The following is a 19,674-nucleotide window of genomic DNA, read 5'->3' on the forward strand; positions in this document are numbered from 1 at the left end:
AAACTCTTTCTTTTCTGCAAAATAAACTCTTAGGTTGTTTTCAGTATTTTGGATTTGGAGATTCTTTGGAGTGCAACGTAAGGTCTCCACACGTGTCAGACAGACAGCCGGCTAGACAATAAAAGCTTGGAACTGGCCTCACTCATAATTGGGACATTTATTAAACAGAGGAGCATGATTTGATTGTACAGCAGATCCTGTAATTGTTTATTGTAAGTAACCTAAGGCTCTAAAGCCAGCTGACAGCGATTCCTGTTGGGATGGATCACAATCTCTTCCTGCCCTTGTTCCACACAATGGGTGGGCTGGCATTCCCTTTGCTTGAGGTCGTTGTTTATTCAGCGTTGATAACTCCAGCGACTGACATATTGTTGGCTGCCAATTCATAGCTGCTCTGTGCTGAGTCTGCAGCTCCCTCTGTGCGTGCATGCGTGTGCATGTATTTTATGGTCAGTGATTAGTTCACTAACGACTGCAACAACCTATCTCAAAAAGCTCCAAAAGCTTGAAAGATGCTTGCAGGTGTGTAGTTTAGGCTTAGTATTATTAGTGTCTTGTGAATGATATTTTGGACTAGGGAGAGAGGGGGAATAAGAGTGTCTTTGAGTGACAATGAATGCTCTTTTTAAGATGCACATATTAAGAAACCTTGGTGAAGGGCTGGGTTCATGGTGCAGGATACCTCCAATATTTCAAGAGTAAGAGAGAATACAAGGCTAACGAGGAATTAATGGGTTTGGACACGCCATGCTTGGGATTGTGGAATAAGGACGGGATTGGATGCCCTAGGATTTCAGCTGATAACAAGCCTGCAACTCACACTGTCTGCTAGATTCTTAAATATGGTTGTCTTGACATTTGTAAGAAATAGGGGAACAAACACATAGCTGGAATGCCAATAACATCATGACATCAATTGCAGCAACAAACTGCATTTCAATAGAGCTCCCCACACACATTAAAGGGTCAGTTAATTGGTACCAAGGCAGATAGCTGGTGTTGGGAAATTTCCCGACCCACCAGTCCCACTTTGATTTAAAGTGCCCAACCACACACAATTTTCATTCCAGGGTGGAGTGGTGCGGGGGAGAGGGAGTGGGGGGGTTTGTGGGTGCAGTCTGGAGTTAGGTCCATTGACCCTGGAAGCAGATCGTAGACAGCCACAGAGGTGGGTTGGTTAGAAAGCCTATCTCAGTCTTTAGGGCTTCATTCCCACGTGTATTAAAAGCAGTTCGGCCGTCTAATCTTCACCTTTCATGCCACCTCACCCCACCGCACCCACCCACTCCACATGGACCTTCATATGCTCCATGCCAAATCAATATCAACTCATGGTCCCAGCCAGTCCCCATGGACCCTCATACCCCCAATTCCAACTCATGTATACATAACCTCATTATAGATGCATAGCTGAGAGCCCACACCAAAAAAGCATTAGTGAGGAAATCTGTTTTGACAAGTGAAGTGAATTGTTGACTTCATTTGATTGACTCCTTTAAATGGTTATAAGTTATTCTTTCTGTGATCTCTTTTGACAATATCTCAGTGTTTATTTGAACAATAATGAGAGATGTGAAGTGTTTCAAGCCTCTGTTATTGATGTTTTAACACTTTTTGACACTTTTATAGTGTTGTAGGAATGGCAGTTTTTTTCTCAAGGAAAAATTCTGAATGGGTGTTTTTTTTCCCTCAACACATTTGCCATTGTTATTATATGGCTCATTGATTATGTACATAGTACACACTGGGTATATGGGCATGGGAGGGGCATGAGTTGGCATTGACGGTATAAGGGACCTTGAGGTGTGGCTGGGGACAATGGTAAGGCATTTTAAACATTCCTTTCAAAAGGTTCCCAAATCCAGACAATGATTCCTGACATCTCTGAGGGGCCATCAACCACAAGTAATGAGGGGGCTAGCCTGACTCCAGAAAAATTGCATGGGTCTAGGAGATGCCTCACCAGCCTAGGATGGGAGTGTCAGCTGCTAGCTCACTAGCTGCACCTTTATCCCACACTGGTGAAAATTTCCAGCGGCGCAAATGGGGGTGGGAATCCCCAAGTTGGGTCCCGCCAGTGAAAGTCCAACCCAAAATGTCTCAAAACTTTTGTAAAAGCAAAAGTAACAACACTGATAAGAGCAGGAAAAGGGAAGACAGGAGGAGTAGTGAGGGAGAAGGGCTAGTGTTGGGGTGCTCTGTATCAGTGGCACGATTGGTTTGGAGGAGAGTTTTGGAACCAGCAGTAAGACAATAAGGCAGCCTATCCATACAGGTTCCTACATGACTAGGGGGATCATATTGACCAAGCAAATTAAATTGGAAGACATGCACCTCATAACTGAAACTGGATTTGCACTGCAGTAATGGGAATGTGGCTGAGGGAAATGAGTTGATCTACAGTTTTACAGTGTTTTCTTAAATGGATTGTGTGGCAATGTTTTCAGCCATCTTTTCTCAAATTCTCTTCCTAAGTCCTTCTGCCTTGCCCTCACTCCGCTCCTTCAAAAATGCTTCAAAATCCACGCTTTCATTCTATCCCTCGAGCACTTTTAATACTGTTCACATCTATTCTTTTGCTCTATGAAGCACCTTCGGATGAGATGACACTAAGTTAGGAGGCACTTTAAGTTATGTACTTTGGTTACAAAGGAACATAGCCAGGCTAAGTACATGCACAAAGTTGTAGCAGATGGCACTCAATGTGGGAAAGTATGAGGTTTGAATCTGAGAAGGAAAAATCAGAATATTTTCTTATTGGTGAGAGACCATGACCTGTGGAGCAGCAAAAGGGCTTAGGTTTCCATGTGAGCAAATCACTAAAAGCTAGTGCACAGGTGCAAAAATGCTAATAGAATGTTGGCCTTTATCTCAACGGGTTGGAATGCAACTGGGAGGAAGTTATGCTTTAAATTAATCTCTAATTCCTGGGGACTCCCGGACAATCCACATAGGTTGGCAACCAGTGTCTCAGGCCTCTCCGCAGCAACTTGAAACTGGACAGACCAGAATTGCAGCAGCTGGAAATCGGAAACATGTTTTTTTTTAAAAAAAAAGCTTGCACTTTGTTTTTGTGGAGCAGTTAACACATCCCCTGAAATTTGACTAAATAAAAACCTTTCCTCTTGCAGACGGGCAGAGATTATTGCATCTGAGGGCATCTAAGACCAACAACCAGCCACTGGAAGGACAGGAGGTCACCTCTGTCTGAGAGAGGTCAGCCACATCTATCTGTCTAAAATATCTGCAGCAGACTCCTCAGTGAAGCCTGTGAGTATTCAGCATTCCATTCATTCTCTCTCAAAACCACAGAGGTCAAGAGGACATCTTAAGCACACCCTGGCATTGCTGGATTGCTTGCAGAGGCAGAACTGTTCTTAAAGGGGTAGCTTAAAAAAATTGACTTGGCAAATCCTCTGCTTTACTTGTCAGGAACTAACCTGTGACAGTTCTATTATTGGGAAGGTAAACTGGAAAAGTTAAAGATTTTGGGCTGGTTCTCTTTGGAAAAGATGATGTTTGACCTGCTGAGAATTTTCAGTATTTTCCATTCATGTTTAAGATTTCCAGTACCTGCAGTATTTTGCTTTTGTACTAGGGTAGAGGTTACATGAGTTTCCCAGTTATTAGGGAGCCTAGGTTAGTAATCCATAACTTCAAATTACACCACACTAGTTTGAGAATTTAAATTCAGTTTTAAAGTTTTGGCCATTCAGACTTTTGAGCTTTTTCTGCCAATCAATGCGTTCATAGCTGATCTGTATCCTAACTCTATCTGCCCACCTTAGCTTCATATTCCTCAGTACCCTTTGCTAGCAGTATCTATCTCAGATTTAACATTATTAATCAAATAATCTACTACTTTTTGCAGGAGAGATTGCCACACACTGTTTGTTTGAAAAAGTAATTCCTAACTTTCCCCCTGAATGGCCTGACATCGAATTTAAGGTTGTGCCCCATGATCTAATCTCTCGCACTACTGGAAACAGTTGCCCTCTACCCTATAAATTCCTTTCAAAATCCTTAACATCTCTATCAAATCACATATGAACTTTCTATATTCCAGGGAACACATGGTATGTAATCACTCCTCATAATTTACCCCTGAAACCCTGGTGACATACAGGTGAATCTGTGTTGTACTCCTTCCCAGACTTATCCGTCATTTTTAAGATGTTGTGCCCAGAACAGCTTATAATACTCCAAATGCAGTCAGACCAGGGCTTTGTACAGCTGCAGCAAAACTTCCTCCCCAGTATAATCTAGCCCTCCAGATATAAAGGCTAACATTCCATTAGCCTTTTTTGATTGTTTTTGTATTTAAATGCTACATTTTATTGATCTGTACATATGGAATCTCTTCGGACTTCCACAGTTCCTAGCTTTTCATCATTAAAAAAACACAGATCTGTCCTTTTTTGGTCCAGAACAGAAGACCTCACAATTACCTGTGTTGAAATCCATCTGCCACAGTTTTGCCCACTCGCTTAATCTATCAATATCTCTTTGTAATGTTATGCACCCAACTACACAACTAACTAAACCACTTAAATTTGTGTCATCAGCAAATTGAATTATACTGCAACAATGACTGCACTTCAAAAGTGCTTAACTGACTGCAAAGTACAAGAACACGCTTAGGTAGTGAAAGACACTATATAAATGCAAGTCTTTCTTTATTACACCATGTATGTGACAACATTGGTTGCACCACATCACATATGGGGCAGAATTGTTAATATTCCACCAGACACGGGTAAATCATACTTTTGATGGGGCAAGTCCACACCTGCACTTTGAATTTTAATAAGTCTTTTGCTTGCCAATTAAGCTACTGGGTAACATGAAAACTTCCCTCAAGGAGAAATTATTATCCTTGTAAAGACCTGATTCAATGGAATTTGTTAAGCTCAGTAGCTGATTTATGTACATTCATTACATTTGTGCCGAGCTATTTTTATCCTGTCCTGCCTGTTATTTTTATGGATCTGAAGTGGTTTATCCATCTTCCACATGAACCTGCTCAATGTTTCCCCTGCTAGTGGCAGCTCTTTGGCAGCTTTGTGAAGATTCAGGCAGTCAAACAGGCTGCTTCTCACAGCAGTGACCAGCTGCTGTGCTGCTTCATAAACATAACTCCTTAACTGAACTGGCAGCCGTATCCTTATACACAATGCTCACATGACACCTTTTGGAAGGAAAATGCTACTGCAGGGCACCAAAAAAAGAACAGGGTAGAAATTCGCCAGGGCCACTTTTGTACCCAGAATTAGCACACTACGTGTTCCAATCGAAAATCCTGAGGCGAGCCTGAAATTGGGCCTTGGGCTTCACCTCAATAATTTTGGCAAGCTGCTGTCACCTGCCATGCTTCCACAAGCGCCTTGTCCATTTTAGGGAACAAAGGTAGTACGGTGGTACGGTTGATGTTTTGCATAAGGGCTTTCAAAAAGCATTTTAATGAACCACCTAATAAGCTTGTTAGTAATAATTGAATCCCGTGACATTAAAGAGACAGTGGAGTATGGACACAAAATTAGTTAAGAGACAGAAAGCAGAGAGCAGTCATGAACAGCTGTTTTCTGAATTGGAGGGAAGTATATGGTGCCCCCTAGGGGTGAGTATTAAGACTACTGATCTTTTTGATATATAACCTGGACTTAGATATACAAGGCATAACTTCAAAATTTGAAGGTGACATAGCCAGATTGCTGAAATAAGAGGACACATGGAAGATGCATTTTAATGTAGAGAAGTATTAAGGGGTGCACTTCTGTAGAAAGGAAGAGGAGAGGTGATAAACTAAATGGCAGAGTTTTAAAGGGGCAGTGAACGTACAAAATTTTTGGAAGAATAAGTTAAGAAGGCTGTTCGGAAAATATATGGAATCCTTGGCTTCATAAACAGAGGATAAGAGTAGAAAAGCAAGGAGGTCATGTTAAACTTTTCTAAAACAAGACTTAGAAAGGGTGAAGGAAGATTTATGAGAATGGTACCAAGGACTTCAGTTACATGGAGAGATTGGTGTCACTGAGATTGTTCCTCTTAAAGCAGGGAAGAGGAGATTTGATCAAGGTGCTCAAAACCATGAAGGATTTTGATAGACTAAATAAGGAGGAACTGATTTTAGTGGCTGCAGGATCAGTAACCAGGGGACAGAGATTTAAGATGTTAAGGTTTCAATGTTTTTGGTAAAAAAAAGGAGAAATGAAGAGAAATTTTTTAATGCATTAAGTTGTTGCGACCTAGTCTACACTGCCTTAAAGGGTGATAGAACCAGATTCAATACTAACTTTCAGGGCTATGGGAAAAGGGCAGGGAAATGTGACTAATTAAATAGGCAAATTGGTCCAAATGGTTTCTTTCTGCTCTGTAGAATTTCTATGATTTCAGATCAGTTTCTTCTACAGCATCAACCTTCAGCTAAGTGCTAAGGAAGGGGGAGGAGAGCAGAAGGGACTTGATCACAGTGGGTAGCAGCTGTCAGGAGGGCTGTTGAATTGGGAGGAATATTCCTGTTCCTCCTGGCTCCACATCAATTAAAGAAAGCTTATCTTTTTTGTGGCAACCAAATTCACACCTGGCAAACCTTCAAGGAGTGGACCCCATACCTAATTTTCCTCAGTGGTCCCAAATAAACATTAGGGACCTCATTAGCATATGTAATGTGCCAATGCCTGTATTAGTGTGATGCCAGTTCCTTCCAGGTGTTCTTGGAGTGATGGGCATAACCCTGCAAAATTTGTCATTTTTATTTCTTTATTTCCAGCTGGAAAATGGATACAATGATGTACCCCATATTTCATCTTATTGTTCTCCGCTCTCAACACTCTATATTTATAACATAATAAAATGCCCAAAATGATGCAGGAAAAGGTAGTCAAACAACTAAATTTTAAGGAGGTTTTTGACAGTAGGGAATGAGGTGGCATGATGAAAGCATTCTGGAAGATAGAACCAAGGTCATCAACGTAGATTTTATGTCCTGGGAGGTCGAGGTGGGCTGAGGCTGTGGAGGGATTTGAAAGTAAGTATGATGTTGCTGCCGTCACTACGCTGGAGAACATAAAGTCAGTACAAGCTATACAGGCTGCAGAAGATGGATGTGCTTAAGGCATTATGTCATGGAGGGTACTGTTCCATGAAACCAGCTGCCCTCCATTGCTTTTGTAAATGGCTATTAAATTGTGCAGTACATCAGAGCTTCTTTCAGCTTGGCTAGTTGGTAGCACTCATAACCCCTGAGTTGTAGGGTTTGAACACTATTCCAAATACTCTGAGGGTTATAATCTTGGCTGACACCAGTTTATAGTATGTGAAGTGCTAATTAGTCAGAGGTGTTGTTCTTTGAAAGAGAAGTTAAACTGAGATCACATCTGTCTGATTTTAGATGCATATTAAAAACAAGCTTTAATTGAAGGATGATAGGTTTGATATTTGAAGGGTCAAGATCAAATGGCTGAAAAGACCTCCTTTGTTTGAATGGCTCATTTATGGAACATTGTTTGTGCAAAATCAGCTTCCAGGAGTAGTCACCAGACATTGGTAAGGAAAAGAAATCCAGTCTGATTTCCCTTCTCTCGCTATTCCAGTTGGTCTTTTTGCTACCCATCTGAGATAACCTGGCAATGCAGAGCGAGGCTTTCTAATCTGCATGATTCAGATCTATGTAATTACCAATTGAGGCATCCTGAGGAGGGGGCAGTGGCAGGCAGGTGCACTTTGGTGCAGCAGAGGAGCGATGCTAACGTTTAACAATTAGGTTTGAGTAAACTTCTATTTACACCTTTGTCTTCACTGGGTTTGCAGAAGCCTAGAGTTATAAATTGATTCAATTTATTTTTAGGCTATTTCTTCTCAAGGGAGTATTCCTCAGTCAGTGAACAACCTTCGCCAGTTCAAGGTAGGAGAAAAGGGTGTGCTTAACGGCACTGGAATGGATTGTTCTTTGCAGTGGTCTCAATGGCTGGCATTGGTTTGTTTTTTCCCTTCCCATTTCCACCCTCCCAAGTTTCCACCTCCCAAGTCCACATTGCACCATAACCAACCATCCATGACACCTTCTGTCAATGATCTTCCGAAGAAGGCCATTAGCAGGATTGCATGAGAGCTTTCTGAGATTACTTTTCTACCTCCTTCCACATTTTTGTTTCCTCTCATTAGGGATTGGAACTTTGGCTTGATGCCTCATGACAGGAGAGATATTGTAATTCATTCTGCCGAGTTACTTTGCTCCTTCTTCATTTTTAACTTTCAGTCTGCTCTTAGCGATTAAGGGACCATGGTCAGATACATTTAATGCTAAATATTTTGGGTCTTGATTGTTTTTAATTTCACCCAAAGGTTTGAATTATGAATTGGAATTAGTCCGTTAGACTACAACCAGGGATCTTGAAATCACATTTCCATCTCTGGGACTTGTGTTCAAATCTAGCCACACATTAATGGCATGAAAGTCTCCTCTCTTCACTAGCTTTAAGGACACTAAGTGGAATGAGTTTGACACTTCCTAATGTGTGCCATCTTGATACTAAGTTTACATTCAATGCCCATCACAATCCCAGCAAAAGATATGTTGCATCTATTGTTGATCTTTGGTAACTGACTAACACAAGTTTAGGCTCAATTCTGTGGATAATCTCTATATCAGTGCAGCCATTCAGTGTGAATAGAGAAGCAATATGCTCAAGAGAGATCACTTATAGGCCATTAAATTTGAATAGATTATTTGTGTGACTGCCTTAATTCGTCACATCACCTGTCTCCAAGGTGTTTAACTTGTATCCATCAGTTCCTCACCCTAGTGATGTTCAGTTCAAAATCCTTCCTCCAGACACAATCCAAGTTGAGAAGGACAAAGTCTATGGTCTATTTGTTCATCGTTTAAAATACCACATGCCCACTACAGTGCCAACATTGATATGTTCTTAGTAGCAAAAATAATCTGTGGTATTTCAATATTGTATAAAATCTGGTATGCTTTGAACTGGAAAGTATCATCAATGTGTCTGTGTTTGTGTGTGAAACTTGCAGTGATTTTGATTAACAAAAATGTTTAAAGGGGGATGCTTGTCATCATAAGGCTAATTACACTGGCTTTATGATGGCATTCAACAACACCATTGACAAAAACACCATAATATCATAAAAAACATTACCATTCTCAGATGACAATAATATGACAAGACATTGTGTTAAGCGGTTTGGGTCTTCCTTCTTCCTAAAATGATGGTGGTTCCCCTTTAAGCCATTTTTTTTGCTGTGTCATTAATACTCAAGCGCTCCGGACTAGCATGGGATGGGACTTCTGCTGCTTCTCTGATATAGTCTTCACTTCCTTTACATCGAAAAGACCAAGATGATTCAAGTCTGATATAATGTAAACTACAGAGGTGGAAGAGGGAGAGTTAGTAATAGGATTCCATAGATTTCAAAAAGTTTTAAATGTTTTTGTGTTTTAATAACTAATTTACTGAGGAGATATTGTACTCCTTAATGCCTGTTAGTGTAAACCTTTAGTTATTGCGTACTCCACTGATGTCATCACTCCTTTGTTTTTATTGGCAAGACGTTAGGTGATTACATAGTGTAAACATCATTAGACATTTCCTTGATATGTCAGTAAATTTTCACAATAGTTTGAGTGTGTGCCCCTACTATCAGTTAGGCAACTGGTTAGCTCCAGACTAGATAAGTCTGTAAGATAGGGGATATACAATGCCACAGGTTCAACCCACTCACTTAAATTTCTTCCATAGACAATGTACCCTATTATGGATTCTACCTTGCTCACTTACTTTCATAAGGAGAGGTTCTGCATTAATAGGCCCTGATCCCTCAAAATCAGTTAAGTAAACTCCATAATACTTAGCTACACTTACATGTCCATTATTCAGTCCTGGTCAGTTGACTTCCAATAATGCCAGTCTCCATTATTGTTCCATCTGATCTCTATGTCCAATTACCCCCTTAACCTTTAATTTTATCTTGCTCAACTCTTGTTAAATGTAATTTTTCATCTACAGTTCTACACTCATAGTTTACTTATAACATTACTCTTCTTAGACAGTCCCAATTAGCCTGCTTGCAGCTGCGTTATCTACTCATTGTGATATTTTAGGCTTCATTATTCCTGACACTTTTGCATCAATGTAAAGTGGTTTAGGGTGCTCATCAGTGCAGAAGTAGCAGGAAACTCGGAGGACTACAGAGCACACTAAAGGCTAAGGTCTGACACCCTTCTTCTAGCAGGCTGTACCACATCCGTTTTGAATTCCCAAAGTGTCAAGTATAAACATCACCTGAAAGATCTGGATGATGCTTTCTCTCGTGTGCAATTCCAGAGTCTTTTCTCATACTTTAGTTCTAGAATCATCCTGGGATTATTCTTGTCACTTTTTCTCTGAACATTTCCAAAGCTTCTATGTTCTTTTGAAGTTTAGGTCCATAAAATACATTCCAAGTATAACCTCACCCATAGTCTGTACAAGGTTTAGATAATTCAGACCTGGTTAGAAAACCTTGCCATTTTCAGCATTGGCATTTTTACAGGAAAGCATATAGTTGGGGTAATTTAATTGTGCTGCTTACTATGATGTGAGGAGGTCCTCATGAATTACAAGGCTGAGCACTGTTTGCTGTGCACAGACATGAACCTCTCATCAACCCACACTGCATGACCTGTGTCAAGAGCACTGGAGAAAGGTACAGCAACACCTTACTTCTGCCAAACCTTTTTATTTTAAGATTATTCACAATTAACCATTTGGCTTGAATTTTGATTAATACTAAACCACATGCATGATGCAGTACAAGAGTACCTTCCATGAATCCTCATCTGTAACCTTGTTTCACTAAAGATGGCACAGACCTTGGATAGGATCCAACAATCAGGTGTGACTCAGAACCTGGAGAATGACTTTCTACCACCACCTCCACCACCTGACATACTTGAGGCTGCTACCAAGCCAAACATAACAGTGGAAGAACAACCACAAAACATACCACCTCCTCCACACCAAACCTTTATCAAATTTCACCAGCAACGCCAAATTAATGAATTGAAGAGACTTTATAAGCACATGCACCCAGAGCTGAGGAAAAACCTACAGGAGGTGGTCAATGAGGACTGGGCTGAGGTGTTGGATGCTGAACGGTCAGCTGCTGCCTTAGCAGCTGGTGCACATGGCAATGGCAACACTGTACTTCAGAGTGAGGTCCAATCTATGTGCTGGATTTTTGATAACTGGCCATTGGACACCATTGGAGATCACCAAGCAGCCAAGAAGCTGAAGGAGGAAGAGACCATCCTCAGTGGTGACGTGAAAAGCACATCATGGAAGTTTGAAAACCAAACAATTAAAGACATCAGTGCCCAGTACTCAGAATTTTCTGGAAACTCAAGTGATGGAAATGAACAAGCAAAGGGTGATGTCCTCACAGCGCTGTGGTTATTTGAAACTCAGCCGATGGATTCTCTGAATCAAATCTACTCCAAGGAGAATGATCTCCAAGAAGCAGTCCTGAAAGAACCTGTACAGAAAGGGGATGTAAGAGGTGCAAAATTGTTATTTGAGACCCATCCTTTAGGTGATTTGGGACGGAGCAACTCAGTGGAAGAAAGCAGCATTTTGCAACTGCGCTCAGAAATACAGGAACTGAAAGGGGATGTAAACAAGACAGTGAAGTTATTTGAGACAGAACCATTGTGTGCTATTCGAGATACTGTCGGGAACATCCACCAAATCAAATCCATCTGCAGGGAGGAAATCCAACAGAGTGGTAATGTCCAAAGTGCTCGCTGGCTTTTTGAAACTCAACCCCTGGGCAATATTAATAGCGATTTCTCAAGAGTAAAAATCATTCGAGGCATCTCCCTGGAAGAGACTCAACAAGGTGGTGTTGGCAAGAAAAGATGGCTCTTTGAAACACAGGCATTGGATGCCATCAACGAGCAGACCGAGGAGTCAAATTGCACGGCTAGTATTAAAGTAATAGAAGGAGGAGATGTGGATAAGAAGTGCTGGCTCTTTGAAACTCAGCCTCTTGACTCATTAAAGGAAAGCTCATCAGAAGAGGTCGCTAAAGAACAAATAATTGGAGGCAATGTACACAGTAGTCTTTGGTTGTTTGAGACACAGCCAATGGAAAGTTTGAAGGACAGCTTTGAAGTTGGCCACTTAAAGAGAGTTGTCACAGAAGAAGAGAAGGGAGATGTGAAGCAAAGAGCTCACATGTTTGAAAGCTGTTCTCTGGATAGTATTAGTAAAGAGCAAAGTGAAACCTCCAATATCAGCAAGACATTGGACATAGAGAAGGGAGATGTCAAAACTTATAAATCTCTTTTTGAAACTCTACCTCTTGATAGCATTAAAAATTCAGATGAAATCTGTGCTGAGAAGCAGATTGAAGTGTTGGCTGGAAATGTAAATGAGAACAGAGCTCTCTTTGAAACCATCCCTCTTTATGCCATCATGGACGGTGCTGGTCACTGTCATCAAGTCAAGACAGTGAGCCGTGAACAAGTCATTAGTGGTGATGTCAAACATTACAGATGGATGTTTGAAACCCGCCACTTTGATCAGTTTGATGAAGACATTAAAAATGTGGAACTGGTTAAAGGCATCACCAAAGAGGAGGTCAGAGCTGGTAATATGGAGACAATAAGATGGCTATTTGAGACACAGCCCCTTGATGTCATTCATGCTAATGTAAATAAAACAGAAATTCAAAGCTCTGACAATAAAGATTTGATGAAGGGTGATGTGAAGACATGTAAGTGGCTGTTTGAAACACAGCCAATGGATGCCTTGTATGAAAAATTAGAGACCAAGCAGCAGGATGAAGCCCAACCAAAAGGTGACGTCAAATCATACACATGGCTTTTTGAAACACAAGCATTGGACAGCATCAATGAGAATGGAGAACAGCATCTGAAGGTGTTCAGTGCAAACCTGGATGATGTTAAAGGGGTAGATGTGAAGACCACAAAGCACCTTTTTGAAACAGAACAAATTGGCAATATTGTTGAGGAGTTGGATGAGGCACAGAATATGAGATATACAAGTGAGGTGGACATCCAGTCAGGGAATGTCTCAAGAGTGAAAGAAATCTATCAAAGCACCTCACTCAATGAAATAGGTGATGTGGTGGACAAGGGAAAAAGTTTGAAATCCATGCAAGCGAATGCCACAGAGTCAGGGTCAGGTTGCGTACACAAGTTCACCTGGCTGTTTGAAAATTGCCCAATTGACTCCATTAAAGAAATGGAAGAGGAGACCACACCCGAGTACACGATTACTGATGTAAAGGGAGGTGATGTCGGTGGCAAAAGATTTGTTTTTGAGACCTGCTCATTGGACCAGATAAAAGATGAAACTGATATAATGAGCCTCAGATCAAAAAAGGAAGAGTCAGTGGCCACCGGTGATGTGAAATCATGCACTATGCTCTTCGAAACACAACCCCTTTATGCAATCCGAGATAAAGAAGGCCAGTATCATGAAGTTACTACAGCAAAGAAGGAGGAAATCATGAGGGGAGATGTAACGGGTACTAGGTGGCTCTTTGAAACCAAACCATTGGATACAATCAAGCCACTGGATGAAGTGTTTGTGATCAGAGCTGTTACACAGGAGGATGTGCACCGGGGAGATGTGACAGCAGCTCGATGGAAATTTGAGACCCAGCCTTTGGATTCAATCAGAGATGAAGCACAACCAGGAATAAAAGTGGTGGATGAGGTCCAAGGAGGAGATGTGCAAGTGAGCAAGCAACTCTTTGAAGAGCAGCAGGTAAACCGCAAGTATGTAAGGACAGTCAGTGTCAGTGATGTTCAGAGTGGAGATGTCAGGACATCAACTTGGCTGTTTGAAAATCTCCCCATTGATTCCTTGAAAGGTGGAGTTGAAGAATGCACAGGTGCAAACACAGTCCACCGAGAAGATATACAGAGGGGCGATGTAAAAAGGTGCACTTGGTTGTTTGAGTCCCAGCCATTGGACAGCTTAAAAGATTCAGATACTTCAATGAGCAAAGAACCCAAAGAAAAAGTGACAGATGCTGATGTGAAGACTACAACATGGTTATTTGAAACAACACCCCTGGACACATTCATTCATGCTCAATGTAGCACAGAGAGTGCCGAGATGATAGAACAATGTGTCCATACAAGTTTACAGACACTCTACAACTACAGTGCCATTACATCAAGGGGACTTATCATTGAATCAAGTGAGGTAGGCATTCTAAAAATGGCCAAATATCAACTGATGAGTCAGGATGGTCCACATATTCTAAAAGAAGAGGTTATAGGTGGCAATTTACAGAGAATTCTGTGGCAGTTGCTTCAAAAGAAGGAATCCATCTATTCTGAAGCTATTGTGCTGAAGGAAAATGAAAGTGGGAGAATCTCTTCAAACAAAGTTCAGCTGTTCTCCCAGTCCGAAGGTGGTGTTAGGAAAGAAGGGGACATCGCTAACGAAATTTTTAGTCTTCTTACACAAGACAGTAAAATCAAAAAAGGGATTTTGATTCAAGAGACTGAAAGAGGAATTGCTCAAATTACTGTTTATTTGTTAGTTAATCATCTCCAAAATGAGGGAGTCAAAAATGAGGTGATCAAAGGAGATGTAAAGTCTACTATTGAAAGTCTTCTTGCTTCTACCAAGCAGCAAACAATGTCAACGACTGTGAAACGTGAGGAGAACGAGAGAGGGAATGTCCAATTGTACACAACGTGCATTGAATCAGGGACATTGGACTATCTCAAGGACAGCCAAGAGGAATCTGATGATCCTTCAGGTTCCCCTCAGAAAGAGGAGATTGTACGTGGTGATGTAGAAGGTGCTAAAAGGAATTTGAAAGGGAGTAGAGGACAAATTGAAAGGACGGTAGATGACATTGTACCAGGAGATGTCAAAGGAACCAAGAAATACTTCTCAACTGAAGCACAGACTGCCCATGGTATTGTTGAGAAAGAAGAAATATTAGGGGGTGATATCAATCCTGTTCATCAGTCCTTGGGTCAGGCTGCGACTCAGTCCATTATGATGGAGAAAGAAGAGTTTGTGACTGGTGATGGTAACGCTCCACTCCAGCCACTGAAGAATGCAAAGTATCAAACAAGACAGCTAGATAGGGAGGAAGTTATCTATGACAATGCAAAAGGCACTCTAGTTGAAGCAGAGGAATCCACTTGTGATAATAAGGGAGTGAGAATTGGACAGTGTTCAGAATCTTCTGTACGCTCACTAGGTGGTGCATCCCTTGCAGTGTCAGAGGTAAGGGCTGCAAGTGCCACAGGCCAGGACCTTCGAGCAGCAATGGAGAACCTTAGAGAGGTTACAGCTGAAGCACATACAATTCAGCACAAATCTAGTACACGAGAACAGTTCAAGTGTAGCACACAATTGTCAACAGCATCTCAGCAATGTCACCAAACTGTTCAGTACAAGAATACAGCGGAAAAGGTGAAGAATAGTGCACAAACATCCATTCAGCAACAAGGCAGCATCATGCCAAGGCACAGAACGAGTGCCCAAGTGACGGTCACTCAGCCCCACCAGCTAAAGAGCCAACAGAATACTCAACAGGTCAGTGCCTATGAGGGACAAGGACATATTCAGTCATATGCAGCTTGCTCTAATGAAGGTCAGAAAGGTGAAAATTTAACCAAAATAGTTAAAAATGGCAGAGACGAAATAGGAGCTTCTTCAGAACATATGCAGACACATGGTCAGTACTTGTCCACTAACTTAGAGGAGGAAGATCGGGCAGTGGCAGATCAGGAGATAATTATCAAGGGAGACGTAAGATCAACTATAGAGTCTTTAAAAAATTCAGTGGCAGAGCAGAAGTCTGTCGACAGAGAGGACGTGATTCGAGGTAACTTGCAGGCAGCTCTCCATTCTCTGGGAAAAGCTAATATGAATGTTTCCAAAGGTGATTTTAAAGCTGCCATGATATATAGAACTGCAGGCCAGTCACAGTCATGCGACCAAAAGAAGAGTGGTGTTAAAACTGTTTGTAACCAAATTTCGCTATCACAATCTGACACTGAGTTTCCTCCTCCAATTCCAGTGACAAAGTCCCCTGCATCATCGAGAGAAGCTTGTGGCCAACCGTCTGTAGAGGGCAGCCCTTTTCCCCGCAACCAGAGTGAGTCTGCTGCAATGAAAATCCCAGATACTTCCCAGTTTCCTCCACCTCTTCCACCCAAAACCCATGAAAGAAACATCTCGCCTAAGCCATCGATTGCACCAAAGCCACATGCAGTGCCCCCCAGGCACTTGCCAATGCAGGGAGGCAAACCCATTCCGCCTCCGAAGCCTGAACATTTACAAGCAATCCAATCTGTTGCCAGTTCACCTAATCCACCAAAAAACTATGCATCAGCTGTGCCAAATTCAAACCCATTGCCTGCTGCAGCGTGCAACTCACCAAAGTTTAAGCCCCCGATAAAACCTATCAGAGAATCACTTCCTACAGAAGCTGACCACCCATCAGAATGTCAGGATGCTCAACTAGAAAGGCACAGTGAGCAGTCTCTATCAGACTCAATGACATCTTCCACCATAGTACTGAGAACTCCCTTGCAGTTGGCAGAAGAGAAATACAAGCAAAGAAAGGAAGGACGCAGCAAGCCAACTGCAATAGTAACTAGCCCCACGGCAAATATGGTATCACAAGGGATGAGCCAACGGAAAGGAAGGAGCTGCTCTGAAAGCCTTGTTGAGGCCAGTGGCCCAATGAACTGGGAACAAAAAATTGTACCAAAGCAGTTGACTGCGGCAGTAAAGGTCCAGGGGTTCATGCAGTCATATTCAGAGCAAAATACAGCAAGTACTGAAATGTTTCAGGGATTTAAAGCTGCTCTTCACACTTCTGACACCCAGAACAAACCAAGCGCTCTTCAAATAAACCAGGCCAGCAGTCTGAAAGAGGATGTGACAATGGCAGAGAATATGCCTGCTTTACCAAAAAAAGTTAAAATTATGCCAAAAACCTCAGCCATTGGTAAAGCACAAAAGAGCCATCAGCATCATGAGCCAAGTTCAGAGCTGCATCTGCAACAGTCTGTCAAAGTGTCATCTGAGCAGCCGCAGTCCCAAATTGCCCAGTGTGTCAAATGCATTGATCAGCATGGGTTCAGTAACCAGGTATCAGCTGCAAATTGCCAGCAAGGGCTGTTTCACACAGAGCAGCAACACAGCCTACAGTCAGACATGGTCGTAATGCGAGGAAACCGGCAACAGGGGAAAGAGACTGAAGACGATCGCAGGAAAAGATTATCAGTTCACAAAGAGGAAATAATGCAAGGCAATGTGAAGGCAGCGATGGAGATATTTGAAAACCTGAGGAAGCGAGAAGAGCTGCAGAAGATCTTGTCTCAAGTTAAAGAATTTGAAGAGGAAACTTTCAAAGTAGATGTGAAAGGACTGAAGAGTTTATTTGAGAATGTGCCTGAATGGGTGGTCCCTAAGAATAACATGGTTAAACAACTCAAACCAATTAATCGCCAAAAGGATGAGGTGCAGAATCAGCCGAGAATAGCCAAGGATGAATCAGAAGGTTTGTCCTCTGTGGAACTTGTTTTTGAAGACCTTGAAAGGGCAAGTGCAGAGATCATCTATCTGAAGGAGCAGACATTGGCAAAGCTGTTACACATTGAAGAGTCCATTAAAAAGGCTCTATATTCTGTCTCCAATCTGAAATCAGAGTCTGATATTGCAGGACTCTCTGGCCTTTTCGGAGAATCATTGGGAGTTGCTTCAAGCCCCCAGTCTGGTAATATCAAGAAAATTAGTTTAGTCTCCAGCAAGTCTAATGCAGAAAAAGCCAAGGAACTTAAAGAGGGTCGTGTTGGAAAAGAAAGATTAAACAATTCAGAGAAACAAGTTAAACCACTGTTAGATATCCCAGTTGTTCCTGCCCGTGTGAACACCCCATCATCTCCTTCCTACATTTCCATTGAATCAGCAGCTAGGAAACCTACAGATCCCTTGAAAAAAGACCTGTCAGTTCGACCAAGAGAGGGTGTATGCATTTCTCCTGCTTCTCAAAAGCAGGATGTCCCACCCCGATCTCCTGAAATGACAACATACAATGACCTTGAGGATCCAATTCTTTGCAATGGATACCAGAGTGTCAGAATGCAGAACTCTAGAGCTGAGATGGCGAAACAGCAGTCTGTGTGCAGGAAAGACTCCATGCTAAGAGACACCAATGAGTTCATTCAAGCAAAGAATAAAAATGGAAGCAACATTGTCAACGCTAGTGACAATGCGCCCAACACATCCACTGGCTGTATCCCTTTAAGTGGATTTAAAGGCAATGCCGTTGATAGAACTCAGAGTCCAGTCCCTCAGAGAAGCAAAAGTGTTGTAGCGTTCAAGACAGGGCCTGATGGAGGTGAGATAGTTGGTACGAAGACTGTCATGGAAAAATATGAAGAGATCGATCGATTTGGGAACAAAATTATCACATCAAAAACCTCAACCACAGTCACGAAGCAATCAGAATCCAGAACCTCATCAACATTTGAGGTAGTTCAAGCACCACCCAGATATGAAGTTGCTACTTCTCCCCTTCTTAGTAGGCACCTGCAGAGCCCAGCAAAGTTAGCAGAGGATTCACATCCAAATGCTACGGAAAGTGGAGTCGTGTTTGTTTCCTATGGCAATCCCAATTCAGCAAAGAGATGTTAAACCTGGGTTACTTTAAAATACAACCTACAACCCTGCATACAAGAAACATAGTGCTGGGAAGAAAAAGACCACGAAACTGGAAATCTGAAATAAAACCAAAAAGATGCTGCAAATGCTCAGCAGGCCTGGTCAGCCTCTGAAGGGATGGGTTAATATGTCAAATGTAGGCCCCCTACTCAGGCTAGCACAGGCATGTGAAGAGCCACTATTAAGTGCCAGCCACTCAATCTTTCAGCAGATGAAAAGAAGTGGAAATTTGAAATGACAATCTAGAAGTTCAGAGCAAGTTCATCAGCATCTGAAAAGAGAAAAGACAGGTTAATGTTTGAGATGTAGATTCTTTACAGAGTTAAGCTTCGACTAGGAGCCTACGATCACAACATTGACCATTCTTTCTGTTTTCAAATGCTGCTGTTCCTAGGTTCGACCCCACATTTGACATTTGGACTCCACAGGAGGAGAATTTTAACTTTGGGCAATGGTGTAAAATATGTTTTATCAAATTAGCCACTCTTTATTCACCACTTCCAATTTGTCAGTCCATGGAACAGAAAATCATGTATTGGGGGCCAATCCAATAGCGCCTGTTTCACACCATCTCTCAAAGTTAAAGTGACCCCCTTGTGTGTCACATATCTCCAGTGCTTCCTGTTTTTACTGAAGAGTTGTAGTGTTGTGATTGTAATTAGACTACAATTTTGAATTACTTTCATTTTTCTTCTTCAAGTTTCCTTTGTATTTCAATTACATCCAACACAATGTATCAGCTTCTCTAGAATCTAGTCTCTTTCTGCCTGTGAACTGTCTCTGTTTGCTAAACATTTTATTCTTTTTTTATTCCACAGCCTGCCTTAATAAACATTTTTAATATTACGTACAAGAATTATCAGTTTTATCTGATTTTTTTGCGTGAACTCTGTTTCAGACTGTGCAGTATGAACTACAGACATAGTCTAGATTTCATTTT

General features: G+C 41.7%; 1 protein-coding gene across 2 annotated transcripts in view; it reads left to right on the plus strand.

Annotated features, from left to right (window-relative positions):
- LOC121279077 (xin actin-binding repeat-containing protein 1-like) overlaps positions 1-19,590 on the plus strand; it is a 32,461-nt gene extending 12,871 nt beyond the window's left edge. For both annotated transcript variants that reach the window (XM_041189966.1, XM_041189967.1), the window contains exons 2-4: positions 3,132-3,270; positions 7,847-7,903; positions 10,860-19,590. In XM_041189966.1, coding sequence (XP_041045900.1) covers positions 10,860-18,707 — 7,848 coding nt within the window. In that variant the 5' untranslated portion in view covers positions 3,132-3,270; positions 7,847-7,903 and the 3' untranslated portion in view covers positions 18,708-19,590. The remainder of the gene's footprint in view (positions 1-3,131; positions 3,271-7,846; positions 7,904-10,859) is intronic.
- The last annotated feature ends 84 nt before the right edge of the window (positions 19,591-19,674 follow it).

This window comes from Carcharodon carcharias, chromosome 6, assembly GCF_017639515.1.
Source record: "Carcharodon carcharias isolate sCarCar2 chromosome 6, sCarCar2.pri, whole genome shotgun sequence".
Classification (NCBI taxonomy): domain Eukaryota; kingdom Metazoa; phylum Chordata; class Chondrichthyes; order Lamniformes; family Lamnidae; genus Carcharodon; species Carcharodon carcharias.